Source organism: Vanellus vanellus (genome assembly GCF_965231255.1).
Source record: "Vanellus vanellus genome assembly, chromosome: 8".
NCBI classification, from domain to species: domain Eukaryota; kingdom Metazoa; phylum Chordata; class Aves; order Charadriiformes; family Charadriidae; genus Vanellus; species Vanellus vanellus.
The window spans coordinates 5409874-5430936 of record NC_138913.1 but is presented as its reverse complement, the minus strand read 5'-3'; the positions used below and the strand labels follow the sequence as shown (position 1 = coordinate 5430936).

Below are 21063 nucleotides of genomic sequence, written 5' to 3'. Positions count from 1 at the left end.
CCGCCATGCGACTTGTCCCACGTTGTGTCACACAGCTCCCCCCCCTCCCCCAAATCCCCTCACACGGGGACTGGGCGGGCACACAGGCCCCGGTTGCCCCGGCCCCCTCGGGAGGCCGCCCCGCTAGGCGCCCCCCGCCCCGGGCCGGGCGTGAGGAGAGGGGCGGGCGGAGGGAAGCGGGAGCGCCCGGCAGGCCGGACGGACGCGGCGGGCACCCAATGCGCTCAGGCGCCACCGCCCCGAAGGGAGGGGAGAGACCCGCGGTTGGGCCCAATGAGGCCGCGCCCGGAGCGGGACTTCCTTCGGGGATCCCGCGGCGGGGAGCCGCGGCGGAGCGGAGGTGACACGTAAGTGCGAGGCCGGGGAAGTTGCCTTTGTTCCTCTCAGGTGGCGGCGAAACCTCCGCCCGGGCGGGTCCCCGCGGCGGGGCCGGGCTGAAGGCGCCGCCTGAGGAGAGCAGGGAGCCGCCCCCCGCCCCGCAGGCCGCGCTCGCCAGCGCCGCCGCCCGCCCCCGCCGCGGGGACCGGGACGGTCAGCCGGGGGCCGCCCCCGGAGAGGGGCCGGGCGGCACCGGGCAGCCCCGCAGGCCGCAGCATGCGGTTGGGGCGCCCGCCCCGCGCCGCGCAGAATCCCGCCGGCAGCGCCCGCACTGAGGGAGAAGCCGCCCGGGGCGTCGCGGCCGCGGCGGTGCCCAGGGGCTGAGGCGCTCGGCCGGCCCGCCCCTCCCTCCGTCCGTCCCTCCCTCCCTTCTCCTTCCCTCCCTTCTCCTCCTCCCGGCGCGGGCCCGGGGCCTCCGATGTCGCCGTCTCGTCGTCCGCCGCCTCCAGCTGCCCGCTGCTAAGCCGTGAGGGGCGCGGGGGTGGGAGGCCCCTCGGGACCCCGCCGTGGACATGGGCAACGGGATGTGCTCCCGAAAGCAGAAGCGGATTTTCCAGACCCTCCTGCTCTTGACTGTGGTGTTCAGCTTCCTCTACGGGGCGATGCTCTACTACGAGCTGCAGGGCCAGCTGAGGAAGGCTGAGGCCACGGCGCTCAAGTACCAGCAGCATCAAGAGTCCCTCTCAGCTCAGTTACAAGGTACTTACCTCGGCAAGAGCCTCTGCTGCCCTTTCCTGAGGCTTGCAGAATACCCTCCTCTTCCTCCTTCTCCTCCTCCTCCTCTGGGGAAGTCAGGGCTCCAGCTGTCCGACCTCTCACAAAGTTTTGCTCCTTCTCTCCCCCTGTTTTGCTCCTTCTTCCCCTTCTCCCGCCCCGGCTGTAGGGTTTTGGTGTCTAACCGCGGGTAGGATCCTAGCTCCGCTGAAGGCAGTGTTGAATTTTTTGTCATGGACTCCCCAAGAGCTCTCCTTCCCCCTCACTCCCACACATTTTATAGAGTGACTCTTATTCCCAAAGGGCCACACATCACTTTGCAATTCTTGGTGTAAATGGAAGAGGTGGGCGTGCTGCCTGCCGCTCATCAAACGGTACAGACTACGTCCAGTTCTGGGACTTTTGCGTGCTTCTGTGTTGTCTCAGCGGTATTAATTTTATGATGCTGAGAGAACGCTCATCTGCAAAAATGCAAGGCTGCAGTTCCTGGGCAGCATAAACCTTAAATAGCTCCAGGAGGGAGAAGAGGAGTATTCTAGTAAAGTGTTTTTTTTTTGTGTTTGTTTGTTTTTTGTTTTTTTTTAAAGGGTAATTTGAAAGTGAAGTTCAAGTAAGTTATTTGGCTAAGGTTCTTCTATTCATTTTGGAATAACTTTGAATTTCTTGGCTTCAAGCTTCCACACAAATACAGATCCTAGTGTATCTTGGTTTAAGGATGCTCCAAACATGGGTGTCCTGTACCTGAAGATTAAAAGAGATGCCGATGTCTGACATCTGTATGTCTAGAAATCAGATGCAAAGCAGCAGATATATACATGAAGCATTAGTGCCTCTCTAACTGTCGAGTCCAAGGTTATGAGGTTGGCATATACAAAGTCCAGAGCCAACTTTCAAAACTCTTTAGAGTTTTATTTTTCAAAACTATATAAAACAAGAATAAGAATGGTCTGGTCTAGCAGCTGTAATAGTACCTAACTGCAGGGTGATTTTCAACCATACTTTTCACTGTGGAAGCATACATAAAAGCATGCCTGGAAGCATACAGTTTTTATGCAGAGAGTGCAGAATTGGGCTTATGCTGTTAAATTCTTATAGTGATTTGTTACTTCAATATATTCAATTCTGATCTGAGACCATCATTACTTCGTATTTCAATTTCAGGCTGTTTCCAGGTACTGCCATGGAAAAATTTGACAGAAACCTTCATTTTAGTCACGAAAAAGGTGTAAATGTTTGGCTGGGACAGGGGTATGTGGCAGATGGCTAAAGGGCTACTTTTGCTAGTCTGTATATTTGCCAACAGTATTTGAAGAGGACACAGGAACATCTTGTTCTCAAGCTAAAATTCAACAAGTTAGCTTTTTCTGTTGCTCTGGCTATACCAAAGAGGAGCACGCAACTTTATTCTAACACACAGGAGAGATTCTCTTGATCAGATATATTGGATCTGGACTGTGAGTTTAAACTTTCCACTTCTGAAATATTATTTTGAGTAGCCATGATCTGTCCAAGCATGTTATTGGAACCAGCAGGCAACTAGTAGTTGATAAATGCAGTGAAAATGCTGCATTTTATAGAAGTATTGTCTTTCTTACTTCAGTGTATTAATGAGAAATGTAAGATACGGACCAGAATCTGAAAACATGAATATAATTGATTATCAATGCAATAAATTCACATGGTTCTGGGACCCATGGCAATGTGTCAAGCCTATTAACCAGATCTTATTTATGCCTGGTATGGTAGCAGTAAACCTTGTTTTAAAAAAAATTGCTAGCAATTAAGTCACAGAATATAAGGAAAAATATAATTTAACAATAAAATTGGTTCTTTAAAATTTTCCTGTATCGTGACAATAGCTAATAGACCTAAAAGAGGGTGAGGCTGAGAGCCCAGAGACATATTAAACGCAGCTGCAAGCATTAGATGCCTCATCTCCCACTAAAGTAAATGGAAGCTATGTGCCTAAGGACTTTGGAGGATTTGGGCCTAGTGAGCTAGAAATAAACTTTTTTTCCCTGTCTTTCCCTGTACATTTAGTGGCTCTTTCTGGGATGGCCTGCCCTGTATAATCACTTGGATTTTTGCAGTAGCAGTTAGTGAGGAGAACATAGAGAATTCAAAACCTGTGCCTGTGCCCACCTCGCCTGGAGATACACAAGCACCATGCTAACTGGTGATGTACAACACCAAAACCGTTTCTGAACTGTTTCCTGTTTAACTCTTCGATATGGAGCAACAGGAAGGAATTTTCTTTAAACGGAGACTTTGAAGCAACATAAAATGCTGACAGAAAATCCTGTGTTTGCAGGTGCAGTGTCTGACTGCACTTTGAACTTTTTATTTTAAATGGCCTGGCTTTTAAATAAACAATGTTTCTGTTGCCAAAGAAAAAACCCTCTAAGAATATGTAGGCTACATTTCTTTGCTGTCTTTAACAACATGAGAGATTATTCTCTGAGTTTATTCTTTCATGAAAACAAAATGTATCACTACTAAAGCAGTGCAACTTATATTTTCCATGCAAAATAATCAGTTTCTCTGTAGATCCAGGTCTAGATATGACTTTGGGGCGTGAAGTATGATGGGAGCACTCTGAAATCGTTTAAACAGGAACCAGGTAAAGAACGAGGTCAGTGACAGCATTGCCAGGAGGAAAAGAGGGTGCTGTATCAACAGTGGTTGATTTCTTAGTGTTTATAGCTCTCTTCTGTGTAATTAAATAGCTGAGGAGAGAACTGAACCTTGGACTTCCTGAACAACTGTTTCATAAGTAGGCTTTAATTGTTTTAAATTGGAAAAAAAAAAAAAAAAAAAAAGGTAACTTCTTAAAGTTGTCCTTTTGAGGATCCTGAGGCTGTGTTGTACCGGGCTGTCTGTGCTCCTGGAAGGCTGACTGGATTGAAACACTTGGATGGCAGTAAAATATCGACTGTTTTCTGAATTTTAGTTGGGTTTTGCTGTGACTGCTGGGGCCTATGAACAGTTGCTCTCCTGATTGCACACAGAGGAACACTGTTAGGGCATGAAACTTGAGTCAGTTTAAAACGCTTAAGGATGATAGGTAACTCCTAAGTTTACATATAAGGTCACAGTTTTGGACCTAAATGCCTTTGGTCTGCGCAAAATCTTAAGAAGGATCCTCAGATGTAGCTGGGAATGCAGCCCCCCTTCACTTCCTATTGTCCCCTCCACTGTTTTTCTATCTCTGCACAGTTTTTTAGTTTTTTCATCGATGTAGGTAATAGGAACCTTCTTTTTGGTATATACCAGTTCTTCATGTCTGAATGAGCAGCGCTTTCTGTTTTTGTCTGAAAAGCCAGAGGTCTTAGATTTTTATCTCTTTCATTGCATTGTTTTGCTCAAATGCAGCACGTGAATCAGGCTAAATCTTATGTACACATGGGAAAATAGCGCTCATCTTCCAAGGCAGAATGTACAGATCGCTGAAAAATGGTGCAGGAAGAGGTCTCAAAATTGTTTAATCCATGCACCTGATCTGAAGCGGGCTGCATATGACTGTTGTTATAGGGAGTTCTGCTTTTTCTGGTGTTTGCAGCTTCAGGTACTCAGCTGAAAAGTATTTGTGCCTCTTGAAATAAGACCAGGGTGCAATTGGAAGGATGGCAGACTTGGGGAACACGCTAAGAATAACTGGTTTTGAGAGGCTGGGATCTTAAACTCACCACCCTTAGACAGCTCCTGTTGTAGAAGATTTTGTATTTGAAACTCACAAAAAGAGAATGTCAAACTTTGGCATTTTTATCTCTTTAACAAAGTTCTGATGGGCACTGGAGAAAATAGGGCTGCTTTTGTAACCCACAAAGGAAATACCAGAGGCAAAGTTTAGAGATGACACAAAATTTCTTGGCGGCTAAGAAAACCTAAAGTCATTGTTATCTATAAGGTCTTTCATAGAGAAGCTGGTCTTCCCATAAGCTGATTATTTTTAAATCTCATTCTCTGAGCATTATATGTTCAAAACATCAAGATAATCTTATTTAGTATTTCTTAAAATGATAAAATCAAAACTTGACGCTCTTTGCCTCCTACAAAGATATGTCAAACTAAGTCTGAAACTATTGGCCATATAGGAACAGGCTTCAGTTGTGAGAGGAGAAATGCATTGACAGCTGCAGCTGAACCTGATCATATCTTTGACTGCTTCAAGATTGAATGTATCTACAAATGTCTTTTTAGCCCTTACAGCTTCTGTCTTCTCATCGTCTGGGTATTAAGTAACCCCTTGTGTACTATTTTAATCTCTTTAATCTGTTTTAATCCCTAATCCTAATAACATCCTACATTTCGTGCCTTTTACTACCTTAATTTTCCTGTTACTTCCTGTTATTTCTCTTAGAGTCTTAACGTATCTGATGGCTTCAGACAATCTTGGTGCAGTCTGACACCACACTGTAATCTTGGGAGCCAACCCAGCAGGGACTCTGAACTCTCCAGTACAGTTTGCTGTACTGTAGACAAGGTGTGGATTTCCTCAAAGCTATCTGATCCAGCGCTGGAAAGCACCAGCTGAAAAGCAAAGGCAGAATTCCTCTGTGCCTGTTGTGCCGTTTGTCCTAAATCAAGGCCCCTCCTTGGATGTGACCTGCTCAAAGTTGGTCAGATCTACAGCAGCTCTGTGTATAGAGGCTTGCATAACGCATCACAATATTAGATCGTAGTTCCATGTAACTTTAGTTGTTAATATCTATTATGTCTGTCTGCGTGCTAACTAAATAGATGCCAAAGCTGTTCTTAGTGAAGCACATACAGATGTGGATGTACTTCCCTATCTCACCCCTCTTTTTTAGTACTCTGTTTAAACTTGCACCTTAAGTTGGCAGAGCTAGAAGGGCTAACGGTACTTTTGATGGCTTAATTTTCACATGCGTCATACAAATAGACCTACATTTATGCAGCCCCTGTATGGTTTGGTTGTTCTCTGTAATAACACCAGCCTGAATTCCTGTCATTCCTGTTAGCTTCAGATTGCATGTAACACTACAGCGCTTATTTTGATTGTGTTTTGTTGCTATCTGAGATCTGAAAGATCTGTGGTAGCACTGTAGGAGTAGAGGTTAGTCCTCTGTGTACTGTTGGCATGTGGGTGTACTTCAACGCCAAGCACAGTACTCCATGAAATGTAAATACAGCATCCCCAATTCAGCTACCTGGTTTCCTGAGGTGGTCTGCTTTGGTTCATAACCTCATCTAAGAATCTGTCTTTTGTACTTCCGTTCATGTTTTCCACTGGGTATTTACTGTTCTAACTACTTAAAACACATTCAACGTTTGAAATTGTTTGTGCAGGATTTTAGAATGGAAGATCTATATGCTCTAAATGCATATTCATATATGCATTTGTATGTATATATATGTATGTATAAAATGTATACTTAGATAAATAAATGCCTGTTTTGCAGCTCAACCTGAAGATTCTGGGTTATGTGGAATTACAAGATTTCTTCATAATCTGAGTACAGAAAAGGTGGTAGAGCTTTGTCCAGTTAACTCGGGGATCTGGTTTGTTGCTTCTAGGTCCACAGTGAGTAGGAGTCCCAACAGCTGAATTCTATGACTGGAAAGATAAATTGAGCAAATGCCCATACTTACATATTTTTTTCATTGCTGTAATCCGTGCCCAAATGCCCTTACATCACTTTCCCTGTGGACGTAATACTTCCAGGATAAATTTCTACCAGTGCTGCAATGTTACATCTGCACCCAAGTTGGAATCTGGGCTGAAGATCACAGAGCACATAGTCTGACAGAATATTAAGCGGCATGATGTAATAGGGTGGGTTTGTTCCCTGGGTTTTGTTGTTTCCCCTCCCTGGTTTAGTATTGGCCCTGGTAGCTAACAGACTGATGCAAGATGGAGCCAATATCCTGAAACTGTTCTTTACTGATGATGATTTAAGCCTTTTTAAGCTTCTGAGTGGGGTTTATGAACACTTCAGAGCTGAGAGAGGAGGAGGAGGGAGGCAAGATGGGTGGATGCTTTGGTGAGTTTGCATTCTGGCTTCTTCGACAGTCATCTTCTGTCACATATTCCTAGCAGGCAAAGGTTTGACAGAAGCTTCTGCCTCCCTTAAAACATCATCAGCCTTGTTGGAGGAAGACCAGTAGAGAAACAGAGGATGAAATGGTCATGATCTGACAGTTATAGCTGCAAACTGAGCCAGAAATCCTGTAGTCAGCAGCATAGTTTAAGTGATACCTGGCTGTGCTAAGCACGCAACGTGGGAAGAAGAGTCATAGGGTTGTTGTGACTTTGCAGTTGTATTGACAAAACTTTAAAGTTAATATCTGAGAGTTAGACACTCCTGAAGTGGTTCCGTTAAGACTGTTGCTTTACTGTGAAAACCAAAGCCTAAACAAGAGAGCGGAATTACTTCTTTGCTTCCTGCAGGAGCAAAACTGATTGAATTCAAGACCGAATTTAAGATTCAAGATTGAAAGATTCAATATTTAAGATTCAAGATTGAATTTAAGACTTAAATATGATGCTCCAAACACATTGTCTCATTGGGCTGGTCGTTTTGCGGGGCAGGATACAGGCTTGTCAGCCCGTGTATCTGGGTGGGGTGACCTTATGAGTAAGGCTTCCACCTGCTCTGAGATTTGAGTGCGCGTTATAGCATCTCTTATACAGTGGTGAGGATATTGCCAGCAATTTGTGGCTAATATAGTTCACTTTGCTCATTTTGGAATAAGATCCTTGCATAGGAAAAGTAATGAAATCTGTCCTGCTGAAAGACAGGTGCTCTTTTGAGGTTTAACGGTATTGAAAGCTAAATAATCCAGATTACTGAAAAAATGAACTACATGGAACAACTAATTAAGGCACAGTCTTTTGTTGGGTGATTTTGCTTGGGATTTTTAAGATTCAGGGGGATGAATTTCTAGTCATGTTGGAGCCTGAGGTAAGCACTTAAGGAGTTCAGCCTGTTTGGATGCTGTGCCTTGTTTAAAGAAGGGTCTTCTGAGGTGGTTGCAATTCTGATCTTTTTCTGGTGATCTAGCATAAACCAAACTTCCTGAGATTTTCTACTATGTATCATTAATTAGGAAATAAAAGAAACTGCAATTACTCCACCTCTTCCTCTATATTCTCTCCATTCCGCCGCTCCCCCCCATCCCCCAAGGTATGTGAAATTAGCCCAGTATCTTATTTTCCTGAGGTGACTCACATCCCCGAGTTTGGCAGTCATTTCCAGTGCTTAATTACAGAGATGTTGAGAGAAGTATGGCCTGCTTGTGCTCCTGGAGGGCATAGTAAGCAGTCTATTCCTATTCATTGTACCATGCAGAACAATGCCATTTTTGGTGTTTCAGTTAATCTGTCATACTCGGATGCATATTTTGAGGTTTGACAGTGATCTTCTGTTAACAACAACAAAAAAATTTTTAGGAACCACTAACTCAAACTATTGATTTCTGTATGCTGTTTTCTGAAACGTACAGCTGGAGCTGACTCCAAGTCCCTTGTGTTAGAGCTCTTGAGAACTAATTTAAGGAAGTGATTTAGCAGTTTTGTAAGGTGATAACCATAGCTATTACTTCAGTTTTTGCTGTATCTTAGAGCAGCCTTGCAGTACTTAAATGGGGCTGGCAGAAAAGCTGAGGAGGGACTCTTGATCAGGGAGTGTAGTGATAGGATGAGGGGGAATGGTTTTAAATTGAGAGAGGGGAGATTTAGATTAGATATTGGGAAGATATTTTTCACTGTGCGGGTGTTGAGCCCCTGGCACAGGTTGCCCAGAGAAGCTGTGGCTGCCCCATCCCTGGAGGTGTTCAAGGCTGGGTTGGACGGGGCTTGGAGCAACCTGGGCTGGTGAGAGGTGTCCCTGCCCAGGGCAGGGGGGGTGGAACGAGATGATCTTTAAGGTCCCTTCCAACTCTAACCATCCTATGAGATGCCATTATGATAAAAATGCAAATGTATGTTAAAACAACATGCGTATATACAGATTATGTTGTTTTTCTTCAATGTCGATTTTGCACTAGTTTATGAATATATATATCTCTCTATATATATATCTCCTAACACCGTGTAGATAGAATCGCTAGACTTCTGCATAAAACTGAAAAAAAGTCTAAAACAACTTTTGAGAGAAAGAACAGGCCCTTGTTTCCTGGAGCCAAGAGTTGAGCAGACCCAGACATTCAGAGATGATGTGAGAAGGAAACTGTTCTCTCTGCAGCTCTTCTGAATGTTTGCGTGCTTTCTTCAAAATGATCTGGTGTATCATGACAAAAAAATGACAGAATAATGGAGAGAAGAAAATCGTAAAAAGAAAAGGGAATGCAATTTTTTTTAGAAGTAAACCTGCTAACTTTAAGGATTTAAGTCTAAACTCACTACACAGGCTTTGTTTGAACTATTTGCGTTTATCATCACTTAAAAAAATAAATCTTCAGCATAGATAGGTGTACAGAAAACAGCTTATTCAAGGTGAGATGCTAATCTGACCCAGCATGTCATAACTGTGGGTGGCACCAAAGGTTGGAAGAAATCTTTTATGGAGAGCACAGGAAATCTTTTTTGGGATGGAAAACATGATCTCTTTCCTAATGAAAGTCATGTCTGAAGCCTAACTGTTAGGGATTAAATATTTAATCTTATTTAATACCCCTTCGCAAACTTCTATTTTCAGCAGCAGCTATTACAGTTTACTGCTTCAACATAATAAATACCTCCCTGTATCCCAATATATCTTGCAATTTGTTTTTAAATCTGTTGTTTCCTAGAGGTGTTACTGACTTCTAAGAAAGGCAGTACATGAGGCAGAGTGGAGTGATTCTATTAAATGTAGATGTTTACTCCAGTTTAGAAACTAATTTTCGTGTCGTTCTTATGATTGAATAGAGGCCACAACTATTTCTTAGAAACAAAAGCATGTGTTTCTGGGGTGAACTGCATTAGTGTGCCAAATTCCCCAGCATTCCCCCATTTCCAAAACTGCAGTCAAAACAAAACGTTTTAACATCTGCAGCACTTCTCCACGTTGTGCTTTAGATTTCCTCTTTTCTGTTTGAGGAAGGTTTGATAAGCATTTCTTATATGCTTATGTGAACTCTCCATACATTGCAGAGCTTTTTGAATTTCGCTCAAGTTCTGATACCTTGTCTGATCTGTTACCGACCTCTGCAATGTTAGTGTGGGGAAAACCCCCTTGATAGAAGGCAAGTTTCATAGAGAGCATCAGTGGTAAGTCTTGTCCTGGGCAAGACATCAGGGACTGAATTGGAGTTTGGAGAGCTGAAAGCAGGAGTCTCACAGCTTTAGTTAAGGACTCAGCTGTGAGCTTCAATGGATTCCCAACACTAGTGTCATATCAACTACCAGGATACAGGTAATTCCCAAACTATTATTTGTTTTTTCAGATATATTCCAACTTAGCCAGAAAAAAAATCCAGTGTTCCAAGCTTGAAAATGTTACATAAAAATGCACACAGTCAGTTCTCTGTTATCTTTGGGTAGATCTTACCTGGTTTATGGCTTAACTTTGACCTAAGTGCAGGCACTTGATCAGTCTCCACCCATAGCTTTGTGTGGAGCTGTTACGGTAGCAGTGGTGCATCTCGTTAGTGTAGAACTTAATTGGGAGCATGGTGCGGTGGGGTGTCTCTCTGGTGTACAGCTAGCTGCCTGCACTCAAGCTAGCCAGACCCAAATCTCCGTAATTTGCTCAAGTCCCAGTCTCCAGTTCTAGTTTCTTATTGGAGTACTGAATAAGTTAGAGGAACAGGTTTATTTTAATTGATAGGATATTTTTGGTGCAGGATCTTTGAAAGCAGTAGATGTTATACTGTCTCGTCGTGCAACTGAAATCAGTGGTAGGTCTATGACAGACACTACAAAACCCCTGAATATGAAGATCCAGATATTAAATACAAACTTCTCTCTTAAAATTATTAATACTCTGAGCAACGTAAATGGCAAAAAGATAATTAAGTCAAAGCGGTGGTTATCTTTAAGCACAACTGCCGATGCATGATTTAGTTTGCTAGGAGGAATTCTCTTTTGCAGTGACTGGCAAATCATTTGATCGTTTTTCACATGAGTAAATTGAAAAGTGTAGGAGTTTGAAAATAAAGGCAATTGTTATGCTGCATGCAGTAATAGCTGATGGTTTCAGTGAGCAAAAAGAGCAGTCCATCCCTGCCCATATGCAAAATTGTTCTATAATTAAGCCAGAAAAATGCTTGGGTTTCCACACACAATGTTTCATGTTACCTTGGCTTCGATTTCTGTCCTTTTTGTATAAATCAAAACCAGAAAACCTCAAGGGCATAAAATATGAAATAGCTTCAATATTTTGTTCAATATATTGTAAATACATGGTTTCTTTAATGTTGTTTTCTTGTGCTATACTTAAAACACAGTTTCCCTAGTCTCTATTGTGGGAATAGTTCCGTTGTTTCTTAAGTGTTTGCAATGTCACTGGAGTGTCCGTTGATTGCTAAACTCTCGATTGAGAGTCTTTGAAATAGATGGAGTGTATACTGTGACCAGTATGGGTTTTAGTGTGGTGGGGAATCCTGATACTTGTCCAGGAGCTACCCACAGTTTGATAATCTGTTTCTGATAAGATTATCAGTAGTGAAATAGTGGATCTACTTGTTTGAAGCCAGATCCACTGGCTTAATCAAATACAGAGCTGGAAGCTTGGGGAGCAGGTCTTGCTATACCAGTAACATGTTCTCCCACCATGAAACATTAGCATCAGATGAGACAAGAAATATCTTCTGAGATCAAAATTTTAAATATTGTCATCGGACTAGAAAATCTATCCTACATCCCATATTGGCTCATGGAAATGCTTTACTCTCAGCATAAAAGCTGTTTGCATGGGTTCACATTTTAAATGGTTCTGTTTGCAGTGACAAGAATTGGAAATTAACTGTATTTTTATAACAAGTCTGCGTTCTACAGACCTTCATAGTGTTACTAGAAAAGTGCCAGTGTGGCTTACCACACGCTGCTGATACAGTTCAACTCTGCCACAGAGGGAAACTAATATTGAATGTTGCCAAGACTACTGAAATCTGCTGGCTTTAAACTAAAGGTATTACTGTAAGCTCAGAGAGAGATTGCAGAATTGCTTAAGAAACAATAACATTGGAATTAATAAAATTTCTTGCATCATGTATATTTAAATCCCAATGTAATCTTAATTTTCCAGTATGTAAGGTGGTGGGAGCTGGGGTATTTTAGACTCTGGAATTACACTTCTGACAGATCAAAAAAACAAAGTAACACTGTTGCAAAATTGCTGCTAATGTAAAATAGGAAATACTTTCTTTTAAATGTACAGTAATGGCTTATTTTGCTTAATAACAGTTTTACTGCTTAGAGGTGCAAAGCAAAGATAAGAGAAATAACCATGACTGTTAAATAAGCTTGCTTTCATCACATCGCTTTGACTCCTGTGTTGCAATTAACGTCCAGCAATGGTCAAAGTGGTGTAATCTTCTGAGAATCTATAGATCATCACCCCTCCCCCCCTTCTCTTCCACTTTCTTTTCTGTATGAGAAAATTTTTAAATTAAGGCCTTGATTTAATTGGGATCAATTCCAGAACTGTTAAATATTCCCGTGTTGAAGGCGAAAAGTGTTTCAACTAGCTGTGATGGTACCAGTTCAGTTTCTGGGCTCTGCTGTCTGAAGCTGGGTCACCCCTCTGGGAGTTTATGTTAGTATTTGTTGGTTCATGTAGGTTAAATTATATATGTAACTTAAAGAATTAAACTGGTACCTGCAGTTATTCCAGCTTTGGAATAGTGCATATTGGCCATTAGATGACAAAGTTGTTCCACTTTTTTTGTACCATTCCATTAAATATAATAGAGAAACAAAGTTCAACTATTTGTGCAAAGATCAGTACAAAATTAAGAACTTACCTTAGGAAAACGTTATTTGGGAAGTGCCCTGTGGCTGTATCACACCAGTAGGAATTTGTCAGATTCCTTATATAGGTTCCACCCCCAGCTGGGAAACCTATAATAGAAAACATGTTTTTCAATGTATTTATTTCTTTGAGATTCTTGCTCAGACATCTTCTATCCAGGCTGGTAGTGCAGAAGGAGAAATCCCCTGCTCTAGTAACAAGACTCTTTTAGTTTGGACTCTTCTTGCCTAGGAAGTTACTGGCTGGTCGGAAGAATTTATGTTTGTGGGAGAGAAACTCCTATATATGCTTACAAAATCTGTCCTGCAACCTACTCCCCAAAAAAGCAAGTGAGAAAATGTGGAAGTATGCTTTTTTAACATGGCACATCAATGGACTTTTATCAGAGAAAAACATTGCTGAACCAACCAGTAAATGAACGAGAAAGGGAGAGTTGTAGGGGGAAGGTTTTCTTCCCTAGTTTTTCTTCCTTTTTGGCCACTTGAAGGGCTATTTTAAGACATTGCCAGCTTTGTTCCAGTATTTCAAAGGTACGCAGAAGGTAGCAGGGAGGATGCACTACCTGGGAGGAGTGCAGAGACACTGCACGAAAGCGCAGGGTGAAGACGTGAATGCCAAAGCTCAGCAGAGATGCAATTAGCTGTGAAAGGTGCTGAGCACTGCGGACCCTAAAACCCAACCTATTGCAGTCTCTTTCTCCTTTCTTCCTCCCCTTATTTATGGGTTTGTTGTGCAGGGTTCCCTCCCCACACATACACTTGTTAATACACTAGGAGGAGCGGAGGAAGGTACCCTTGCAGACAAAGAAGTGAAATGGAAAATGTTACCTCGGAATCCGGTTGTGGTTGAGTCTGTTTGCCAAAAAGCCTATTTCCACCCCTGATTGCATGGGAGGGGAAACCCATTACGGATTTTCATTTCTCTCCTGAGTTGCTATGCTACAACCACGGTTCCTTTTGCAATGTAATTCGGCATTCACAATCTTCGGTGCTTAGATAAAACCTTTACTGTAGTGCTGCCATTTTTTTCCCCTTCTCTGAAAGCATAGTTGCTGGTGACTTTGTGAATATTCATTACATGCTTGTTTTCTTGCAGAGGATGTTGATACATTAGTTCATCTTGACTGATGCCCTTGACTTTAGAAGATAAATAGCAAAGTAGAGATAGATGACAAAGATTGATTAGCAATCCAGCTTCTAAGCCAACATGTAAACACTTGTAGATAAGTCAGTAGCTGAAAAGCTTGCAGAATGCACCTTGGTGGAATTAAGAACACGTTTTAAGGTGCAAGAGGAGGTTTTTTGTGACTGCCAAGCTACAAATCTTTATTTGATGCTTCCCGTTGAAGAGTTATGTTCACCAATGGTTTACTTCTCAGAAAATAAGTTTCCTACTTTTGAAGAAATCACACATTGCATTAATACAAATAAATTATTCTTTAAAAGAGTGCAAATTATAATTTGGACAGTGAATGGTTCTTGTTTAAACTAAGCTTGAGCAAATATAATTAATCATTTGCAGGAGCTATTAATTAATATCTTTGCTGCAAACTTGTTAAGATATTTCAGATAATGGGCCTTCAGTCTAGTGAGTGGTGAGGAGAGGGGTAAATAGGAACTGATGTGCCCCATCGCTTGCGAGAGCCATCTGAAACGAGATGTTCAAAACACAAGCTGAATGCAATGCTGCTTTACTGGCAGCTAAATGGTGGAACTCTTTGCCAGAAGATATTGGATTTCCTAAATACAAGATATAAGAAACAATTAGACAAATTTGTAAAAGTAAACCCCATTTTGGAATGCTATACGTGAAGGACCCGTGGTCACCTCAGACAGTCTTTGGGAGTCATAAATTGCTGGGAGACAGTGCCAAGGAATTACTGTAAACTTATTGTGTGTATTCTGTACTGGGCATCTGCTCTCGTCATGTCTTGAGAGATAGCATGATTGGTCTGTTGGACCATTGGTATGACCAAGAGTGGTTGTCATACTGTAAAAAATCTAGAAGTAAGGTTGTCTCTGCTTTCTGTGATCAAACCTAGAGCAGTCTGTCTCCTGCTGTGCCACCCATCCTTCCAGGTCACTGCCAGTCATCACTGCTGCTCTCTTAAAAACTGTACAAACCAGCACGGCCACCAGAAGAAATCATTACACACCCTGTCCCCAACTGCAGGGTCCTACTGTCCCATCACCCGTAGCAGTGAGAGCGAAGGGAAGAACAGTATGAGAACAAGCAGCAGAACCACCTCTTCTGGTAGCAGTGTCAGCTCAAAGGGCTCGTAGATTTTGGCAAAGATGTCAGGCCATTTTTCAAAAAAAACACATACACTTTTTTGTAGTAGGTGACACTGCTGGAGGAGACAGTGACACACCGTGTGACACACTGTGTGACTACAGTTACCTGCTCTACTGAGGGTGTTGTGGGTTGTGCTATGAGTGGTGCCCCTAAAAGCTCATCTTGTTGGCTTTTGGCTAAAGCGCTGTACTCAGACCACTTCTTCATTTACCTCTAGACTATTGTGTGGGTATTCTGACTCAATTAAAGAAAATGCATAAATGGCTTTAAAAATCAGTGAAGATTAAATTTTGCTCTCAAACTGCAATGATTTCCTGATGAGCAGTCTCTTATACCTTAGTCTTACAGAAAAGTATCCAGTTTAGCTTTATACTTTAGCTATCTTGGACCTTCAGGTGATTTCTTTTGTTCTTCCTGCCATATCTCCTTAACTAGGGGGTGAAAAAAAAACCCTCAAAACCCCCCAAATCCTCCTCAGGTTATATGGATATTGCAAGTACAGGGCGCTTTAGCATGTGTATACTTGCTGTCAGCACGTGCTTACTAAGAAATGCAGGACATTATATCCAAGCATTTCATTGTGCAGTCTGTGGGTCTTCAACAGCACTGTGGTGTGAAAAAATACTGTTACCCAGACTTTACAAAAAAGAAGGTTGCAGAAAACTGAGTTATCCAAGTTTTTGGAAGAATTTAGGAGTGGCTCTCGGGTTCTCCATGTCTTAGCCTAAGCAGCCTGTCTGTTGTACTACTGCACCTTTCTCAGCCGTCCTGCTCTTGGGCATCTCTCTTCTTTCCTTGTGACAATTTGTTTGCTGCAAGGATTCACTCTGGCAGTAAGGTTGTCCTGTCTTAATTCCTTGCCTCTTTACAAACAAGGTAGGAGAGGAAGAAAGCAGGGGAAAATGTGTACCTGCATACCTGAGAAGGAAAGAGAATTCAGTAGCTTTCACGTAGATCCACCATAGCTGACTGTCTCCATAAACAAATCACTTGAAGGGTTGTCATATTTTATGTTTATGCAATGGACATAACCCAGAATTCAGGATCAGTAAAGCATGCAAAAAAGAAAATTAACTGTCCAAGTGATACAAACTGTCCTTTATCCTATGACCTCATTCCACTTGGTATTTTCCTGATACATTCTGTGCCCGTGCTCTCTGGGTGTGCTGGGGGTGGGTGGTGTTCTGTGTATATATTACTTTTAAAATGAATTGTGTACAAAATTTCTCTTTTCAGTTGTGTATGAGCACAGATCAAGATTAGAAAAGTCATTGCAAAAGGAAAGGCTTGAACATAAGAAAGCAAAAGAAGGTAAAAACGTGCTTTTTGCTTTGACATTTAAGATAACTGTTATTTTAGAAAGTAACTTCAGATGTGTTTTGTTCAGTTTTAAACGTGTTAACAATGTATATAACACCTTGGCAGATCTGTGGTGGTCTTTTTAGTATATCTTTTAAATTTATTTATTTAATCTAATCTTTTTTTAAAAGTAATCAACTTTTTAGTACTGTTTACAGATCACTGGAACATGGCATAGTATACACAGAGAGTATGTGTATATCCGTGTATATAAACCTCACACATATGTGGAATATGGGCATGTGTAAATCCTGTTCCGGCATGCTGAAAATTGAAAACTTGTACTAAAAGCATAGGATCTTTTGCATTCCATCAATGTGAAATTAGACTCTGAATCAGTGTTTTTACATATGCTTAAGGGTAAACACATGCTTACATACCTTTTTTTGATTAAAACTTTAGGTGTGTGTGAGGGGGAAGTGTCGGCACATGTATTTCTTGCACATCTGCCCTCTGTGACACTTCAGCAGAATGCAATCCTCTGAGTTTTCTCCGAGGCTTTTGTTGTTCTAAATTCACTACAATTTTCAGAGTAAAGCCTGTATTCTTCCTAAAGCTGAGGACTCAACCTTTGCTGAAGGAGCTGTTTTAATTCAGCGGCTAAGAACGTGTAAGAAATGATTCTTAGCGTGCAGTTCTCGGTAGCTTTCTGGTGCCATCTAGTGTAGAGCTGTCCCATTGCTCTGCAAAGGTGAGTCGGTATTTTCAAATCCTGAAAAGAGGATCAAGGAACAAAAGGGGAAATTTTTGTTTTATTAAACTTTGCCTACACTTTCATACTTCTTAAAATATATATGTTTTTATCCTAATACAAAAATACATGATTTATAAATGTACTTTTCAAAAAAATTGTAACTGCATAAGCATTCAGCTCTTAAGAGGATTTACATATGCAACAGTTACGTTATTTAAGTATAGATTCTAATCTTCCTGGGTTTTTTCATCAGTATTTTCCTTCTTATGTTGTAGATTTTCTTGTTTATAAACTAGAAGCACAGGAAACGCTAAATAAAGGAAGGGTAAGTCATCATTTCTAGTACAAGATTTTAATATTTGATGCTATTTGAGTTGCAAGAAAAAGGAAATGCTTTGCAATTATAACTCTTCAAAGGAAGAGGTCTTGCAAAGTACTAATTGAAAGAGCTCTCACTTGTCCCGTTTCTACTCTGCATGCATAAGTGCTCTGCAATTCCTAATTATTTGAGCTGTAGTAGGAGCTACTAGTATCCTTCCAGAAAATTAATTTAGAAAATATCCTTCAGTTTATATTATGGTAGTTCAAACATAATGTTACTATCTTTAAGGGGAAGGGGGAATAAGAAGGCATTAGAAATCTTTTTGTAGTGTAGTCCGTGGGGAGAAGGACAATGACAACTTTCTAACACCTGGTCTTTGAACTGGAAAGTATAAAAACATCAAGAAGCTTTGTTTTATATACCAAGTGCCAGAAGGAAAGCTGTATTTGGCAAAGGACCCAGAGACCTGTAGAGAACTCTTTATAAGCAAGTAAATTAGAATTTTATGGCTACTTCATGTTGAAACTGGGGAGCAGTTTGTGAGCTGAGTGACCTAAGTTAAAATACGTTGTTGCTGCAGTAATGCAATGTATATATTTCTTGCTGTGTTTCAAAGCAAGTGGAGAGATTAATTTGTTTCCTGGGGAGTTATGTCCTTTGGCTTGTGACTCCTAAATAACTGCATGTACAGAGGTTAGAGGAATGACAGTATTGTTCCGTTTAACACTTGTGTTTTCCATTTTTACAGCAAGACTCAAATAGCCGATACAGTGCACTGAGTGTACAGCACCAGATGTTGAAGGTGGGTAACTGAGATATCCAGTTTCACAGGACACTGGTATTCTGCAGTGTCAGGGAGACATGGCCTCACTGGCTTCTGGTAATTCACTCCAGAGTCTCCGTACAATGATGGTGCCTTCCTCTTGCAACAGTACTGTTAAAAGATGATTTATTGCAGTTTTTCCTAGTCAGGCTTTCCAGTGGGTAATTTAATCTTATCAAATGCAATTACTTGTATGGAAGGCTGACTTATCAGACTCTACATAGTTTGGCATGTAAGGAATTTCTTAAACACATTCAGCAGCTCCCAATGGGACAGTGCAACTGCAGGGTGAGGTGACGTAGCCCTAGAACAAGAGACTACTCATCACGGAGATAATTTTGTGTTTGAGAGGAGCTGCAACATGCATGCTTTGAATAATAAACTTTTTGTTATGAATGCTTCCTATTCATCTGGACTTATTTAACAAATTGCCAAAGACAATATTAGCCAGATACGCAGATACAGAACTGTTCCAGTGTCCCAACTTGCTATTTGCAGAGTCAACATGAAGAACTGAAGAAACAGCATGCTGAGCTTGAGGAAGATCACCGAAAACAAGGAGAAGAGTTTAGCAGAACATTCAGTGATCACAAGGAGCGATACTTACAACTGCAGCAGGAAAAAGAGCAGGAGATCTCTAAGCTGAAGGGTATATGCAGCCTGCATCTGATTGCCCACATTTCAGTGTGTGTTTATCATTGTGCTTTGTGTGATGTGAGACAGAAAGGCATCGTCTCTGTTCTCACTAACAGGTCATTCATACGTCTTATCCCTCCTGATAAGTTACATTTTCTTGATGATTTTCTGTGGCCTCTTTCTGAATTCGTATGTGTGCTTCATGTTTCTATCTAGATTAGAGAAATAGAAAGAAATACAGCACTTAAAAGCCCGTCAAATGTCAGAGGATGGTTTATCCAGTCTTTCATTTTTAGTTCTAAGACTTTTATAAACCTGGAAAAATAGATTTGCCTTTTTGCCTTTCATTTACAAAAAAGGGTAATCTAAGAATGTTTGCCTCTTCTGTCAAATATTTAATTGTGCCTCTTTATCAAGTGACTTTACATACTTTTTAGACCTAGTTTTCTCGTATCTGTCAGCTTCTCTGAGACATGTTGCACTTGTGTACTTGGATGATGAAGTATTCATTTTTTACTTTTAGCATCCAGTTGCCCATTAAAGGGGTTCTTTGCAGTTTGCAGACCTCTTTAATCCTAATTACACAATTGCATAGAACAAAAGGATGGGGCTCTCCCCATCAAGGGCCTTCAGCTGTTTTCTGCCATGTGTCACTAACACGAGTTGGTTTTGGAGCTGTCTGCAGTTTTGTCTGCACAGTATTTTGCAGGCAGAGGCTGTGTTTATTAGCTCTGCCTTGGCACCCCACCAGTGGAGTCATAGAGCTAGCTCTCGGACTGAGCTGGATCGCAGCCTAGCAGCTTGGAGTGTGGGAAGAGCTTGCCTGTGTCTGCTTGCAATATTCCACATCAACATAATGTTAGAAGTGGGAAAAGAAGCCCCTCTCCCTCGTCCCAGAACGTAAAGCTTTTAAAGTATGCTGGCCATCTGGGCACCTCTTCCAAAAGAACAGCTTAGTCCTACATCATAAAATTCTCACTTGCCAGATGCGATGTGGGGGAAGAGAGAAGGGTGGCTTCCTCTCTGTGTTTCAAAGATTCACATTACCATAATGAATTTTGCTGTCTGCAGTCCCCAGCATGAACAGTGATACATAATTCCAGTTGCAGACTGGGTGCTCTAATATAAAATTTAATGAAATTTTACATTTTTCTGCTTGAAAATGTAAGGCTTTTTATAGGGCTGGGGAGAGATGTAACATAAAGAAGCCATACAATTACTCTAATCCATTTTTACTACAGCAGTTGTGTAGGATTTTATGTAGTTTGTTGTTGTACTCTTAATTTTGATGCTTAATCTAGTATTATAAATCTGACTGGGTTTAAATTCTATGTATTTCTTTTAAACAGAATCCCTGTATAACTTACGGGAGGAGAACAGACAGTTGAGAAAGGCTCACCAAGACATTCACACCCAGCTCCAAGATGTCAAGGTAGGCTTTGCTTTGAGGTAAACTTTCAGGACCATTAGGAAAAAGAAAAATTTTCTCAAGTTCTAACAAGCCAGAAATGGCCTATGCTGAAGGCTTGTAGTTTCTGTTATGTGGGAAAAAGGAGAGGAATATGTCTGATCTGGATTTCTTGTCTTTTGCCACCTGCACTGTAGGTACATGCTCATTTGGGGAAAAAACAACAACAACAACAAAAAAACCCCCAAACAACAAGAGAATTGGAAGAGAAGTGTTTAGTATAGAAATCGGAACTGGAAATTTGATTTTGCAGGTTAAGGATTGTATTTTGGCAAACTAAGTTTGCCGAAATGAATGTTTTCTAGCTCTATTTTATATATGTTCATTAATATCTACTCCAACTTTTAGCTTTACTTCAGTTACACAAATTCTGGCTTCCAAAACTTTCTTTCCTGGCATGGTCGCTTTCTCTGTGTGTTTAATAGGCATTCCATGTGAAATAAATAAATGCTGCCA

The 21063-nt window shown here is 41.4% G+C and overlaps 1 protein-coding gene across 1 annotated transcript in view; it reads left to right on the top strand.

Annotated features, from left to right (window-relative positions):
* Positions 1 to 790: 790 nt before the first annotated feature.
* The window catches only part of GOLIM4 (golgi integral membrane protein 4), a gene marked incomplete at its 3' end in the record, with an annotated part of 33105 nt that continues 12832 nt past the window's right edge, over positions 791 to 21063 (top strand). The window contains exons 1-6 of the mRNA XM_082487029.1: positions 791 to 1077; positions 16542 to 16616; positions 17634 to 17683; positions 18429 to 18482; positions 19002 to 19152; positions 20489 to 20571. Of these exons, the coding sequence (XP_082343155.1) occupies positions 891 to 1077; positions 16542 to 16616; positions 17634 to 17683; positions 18429 to 18482; positions 19002 to 19152; positions 20489 to 20571 (600 nt within the window). The 5' untranslated portion in view covers positions 791 to 890. The remainder of the gene's footprint in view (positions 1078 to 16541; positions 16617 to 17633; positions 17684 to 18428; positions 18483 to 19001; positions 19153 to 20488; positions 20572 to 21063) is intronic.